This window comes from Cucurbita moschata, unplaced genomic scaffold, assembly GCF_002738365.1.
Source record: "Cucurbita moschata cultivar Rifu unplaced genomic scaffold, Cmos_1.0 Cmo_Scf00035, whole genome shotgun sequence".
Classification (NCBI taxonomy): Eukaryota; Viridiplantae; Streptophyta; class Magnoliopsida; order Cucurbitales; family Cucurbitaceae; genus Cucurbita; species Cucurbita moschata.
The window spans coordinates 1710061-1714172 of record NW_019268551.1 but is presented as its reverse complement, the minus strand read 5'-3'; the positions used below and the strand labels follow the sequence as shown (position 1 = coordinate 1714172).

The 4112-nt window shown below is 37.2% G+C and overlaps 1 protein-coding gene across 1 annotated transcript in view; it reads left to right on the top strand.

Annotated features, from left to right (window-relative positions):
* The window catches only part of LOC111430982 (exopolygalacturonase-like), a 1667-nt gene extending 977 nt beyond the window's left edge, over nt 1–690 (top strand). The window contains exons 4-5 of the mRNA XM_023067456.1: nt 38–310; nt 400–690. Of these exons, the coding sequence (XP_022923224.1) occupies nt 38–310; nt 400–630 (504 nt within the window). The 3' untranslated portion in view covers nt 631–690. The remainder of the gene's footprint in view (nt 1–37; nt 311–399) is intronic.
* The last annotated feature ends 3422 nt before the right edge of the window (nt 691–4112 follow it).

Genomic DNA, 4112 nt, shown 5'->3' with positions numbered 1-4112 from the left:
TGATGATTGTATCTCACTCGGAGATGGAAGCAGACAGGTAACAGTTACGAACGTGACGTGTGGACCTGGACACGGCATAAGCGTAGGAAGTCTAGGACAATATCTTGTTGAAGAACCGGTTGCTGGGCTTTATGTCAAAAATTGTAAATTAATTGGTACAACAAATGGCCTAAGGATCAAAACATGGCCGGCTTCTCCGGCTACTGGATCGGTTACTGATATGCACTATGAAGATATAACTTTGGTTGACGTCCAAAATCCAATTATTGTGGATCAAGAATACTGTCCATACAACAAATGTAACCGGAAGGTACTGGAATTACGAAATCTTTTATTTTCTTTATTTTATTTTAATTAGAAATAATTTCATTCAAATTGTGTTTATTTGATGTTTTTCAGATTCCGTCGAAAATCAAGATAAGTAAGGTGAGTTTCAAGAATATTAGAGGTAGTTCTGGTACTGCAGTTGCTGTGAAGCTTTTGTGTAGTGCTGATTATCCATGTGAAGATGTGCAGTTATCTGACATTGATATCACCTATACTGGACGTGAAGGTCCAGTTGTATCTGAATGTTCGAATGTGAAACCGGTTGTTACTGGGATACAAAAACCTCTTATTTGTCCTTCGTGAGCATAAGCTATTTCTATAAAAGATGGTCGTTTGAGGAAGATATTTAATTATGTAGTTTTCTTTTACTAGAGAATAAATTTGGAGTGAACAAAGGGTTCTCTTTCTTTGTATTTATAAATGAAGAGGAATAAAGTTTTGATTTTGGGTTGATTTTTCATGTTGAATTATTTGATACTGAGATCACTTACAATTGGATTTGTAGCATACGAGATCAAACGGGCGATTTTCTTGCCTACTATAGACCCATACTACTCTGCATACTTAAAATCCATAATCCCAATTGCTATGGGAATACCTTTTAATTTACCCGTGCTTTATTTTGCTTCAATCTCTCGGCCCTCCCACTCAACTTGCCATCGTCTGAAGAAATGTTCAGAATTCCATTTTTACAATTTTTTTTTTCACATGTTTATTATATTAATAAATACAAGTCTTCATACATACTTCAATCGGATTCTATGAATTCTACTAAAAAAAAATATAGGTATAGGTACGGACCTTGCGGAGGGAGGGAGAACTCGAATCCATGCTCCTTCTTGGGAGCTGCCGCCCGACCCTGGGGGTTTGTCATTGTTCTGATTTTGAGGGAAATGGTTTGAAAGCCATAACTTTAGAACTTGAATCCTTGCTCATTCATTGGAGCTTCCTCCATACCCTGTACCATGGGGTGGGTACTTTGCCTGATTCTGGGTAAGATGTTTTGTGGGTAATACGCTATGTGGATTATACAGCAAATTCCCCATACCGCAAATGGCCCATACGGCAAATGCCCCAGTAGTCGATACTGCCCCATCCCTAAAGTCGATACTGCCCCATACCAAAAGTCGATACGGCCCGATACTGGCCCATACCAAAAGTCGATACGGCCCGATACAGCACCATACCAAAAGTCGATACGGCCCCATACGAAAAGTCGATACACCACCACTCCAAATGAGAGTCTTTTTGTATAAACACCTATCCTAAAGGTAGATTCTGTCTGTGCTATTTCCCCCGATCCCGTCTCCTGAAGGTCAGTCAAGAGGACTCCAAAGACCGAAGGGAGCCCAACGGCTTATGTCGGTGTAATATCACCCGTGTTCTTCTCTCATTCTCATCCATGGTAGAGACAGTATAACTCTTCCGGCAAAAATTATAGCGCCCATTCTCTTTCAGCAGGTGTCTCAACCATGTGGTGGTCCAGTCTCCCCCAACATTTTATGAGTAGAGGAACTGTTGTTCAAACTACCTTGTCTGGAGAACAGCGTTATAGAGTCAACGTCTTTTGAAGGTGTATTCTCTACTTGGGTTGATTTCATAAGTTCAATATTACTCATGCGCCACTACCCGAAACTGGCCGCCAAGATTATTTGATATTAGAGAAAGAGAGATAGTAGTCGAGTACTTGTGTGTTGTGTTGTACTCGTCAAGTGTATGATTTATTTGTGAAGTAGTATGCTTTTGTCTCTGTGGTGTTACTTTGTCTTTTGTTGTCTGTGTGTGTGATTGTAGTGTGTGCCTTTCCTTTTGGTGTGTTGGTCGTGTTGTTGGTGGTGGTCCTTTTGTTGTGTGTTGTTGTTCCTTTTGTTGTGGGTTGGTATTACTCTAAAGGTGTTGATTTGCGTAGTGGTACTCGTACCAACAACTCCATTGGTACGAGGCCTTTTGTTTAAGCTCAAAGTAAAACCATGAGAGCTTAGACTCAAAGTGGAATGAAAAAAAATAAAATTGTTTGAGATTTGAACCAATTTAGAAGTAGGCTCAAAGTGGAATGAAAAAAAATAAAATTGTTTGAGATTTGAACCAATTTAAAAGTAAGATCGATCATGTTTGTAAATTAACTTAGCTTTTAGTTAAAAGAAAGCCATCACCTTTCATGACATAAATGAAATTTAGTTATAAGAAAGCAATCACCTTTCATGACATAAATGAAACCTCAAAATCTCTATCTATAGCATTATCACGATGAGTCAAATAGAATAAAAAAGTCAAAATGAGAAAAATTGAATTTGATTAATTCAACTTCTAAAAGTTTGGAACAATTGGAAAATTATAAAAATGAATTTGATTACTATGAAATTCATAAATGAAGTAGTTAATGGTATGGTTACCATTATCCTTTTTGCAATGACGAATCTTGTACACATAAAAACTCTGGAATGGAAATAGAAAAGAGATGTAACTCCAGTTCCTTCGGAAATGGTAAGATCTTTGGCACAAGAAGAAGGGGTTGATCCGTATCATCTTGACTGGGTTCTGATCTCTCTATTTTTTTAATAATACCGAGTTGGGTTCTTTTCCTACCCGTATAGAACATGCTGAGCCAAATCTTCTTCATTTAAAACCTGGTTTACTTAGATTGGAAAAATCGTACAATTTTATGAAACCATGTGCTATGGCTCGAATCCGTAGTCAATCCTATTTACGATAGGAGAAGTTGACAATTGAATCCAATTTTGTCCAGAAACTATTCGTTTTAGTAATATTATCCGTGAACGTATTGAGCAATATAATAGAGAAGTAAAAATTTGTAAATACCGGTATTGTACTTCAAGTAGGCGACGACATTACTCGTATTTATGGTCTTGATGAGTCAAATAGAATAAAAAATATAGGATTAACAACTATCTTTTGTGTAGTACATACGACTCCACAAGAGAATTCATTTTTATCTTACAGAAAATGAAGGATCTATCAGACTCATTGTAACTTTTGTATTTTATGACCAATTTTATGACCGCAATGTCGGGACCGCACTCTTGCCGTAGTAAGACAGCAATTGAGCAACAATTATTCTAACTTCGCAAACAAGTCAATCATGTGAGATTCAAACTTCGTGAACAAATGTATGCTTGAGCTCCGGCCACGTTTGAGAAAACTATTCTTATAATTGGAAAGAAGTCAATGTTAGGAGCTAACAATGAGTAAGGAAGAACCACAACTTTGATGACATTGGCATATAATTCAAATAATAATTATGGTTGAAGCCAAGAATACCCTTCTCAATCTTTTCAATGGTTTTGATATTAAAACAATGCTACTATCTCACTTTGAATGACCAAACAAAACGAGGCAATAAAAGAATAAAGAATCTCAGAAGAAAATGCTACTATCTCAAGCATGTTTGTGACTTGTGAAGGTTCGATATTTGAGTTTTATAAGGTTTTAATTATTAATATAATATGCATCATGAGATCTCACATCGGTTAGAGCGGGGAACGAAACATTCTTTATAAAGAGTGTGGAAACATCTCTCTAGCAAATGCGTTTTAAAAATCTTGAGGGTAACCTCGAAAGGAAAAGTTTAAAGAAGACAATATCAACTAGTTTGGGGCTGTTACAAATGGTTTCAGAGCCAGACACCGAGCGGTTTGCTAGCAAGAATGCTGGGCCCCGAATGAATGGGGTAGAGAGGGGAACAAAGCATTCTTTATAAAAGGTGTGAAAACCTCTCTCTTGCAGACGCATTTTAAAAACTTTGACGGAATTCCAGAGAAGACAAT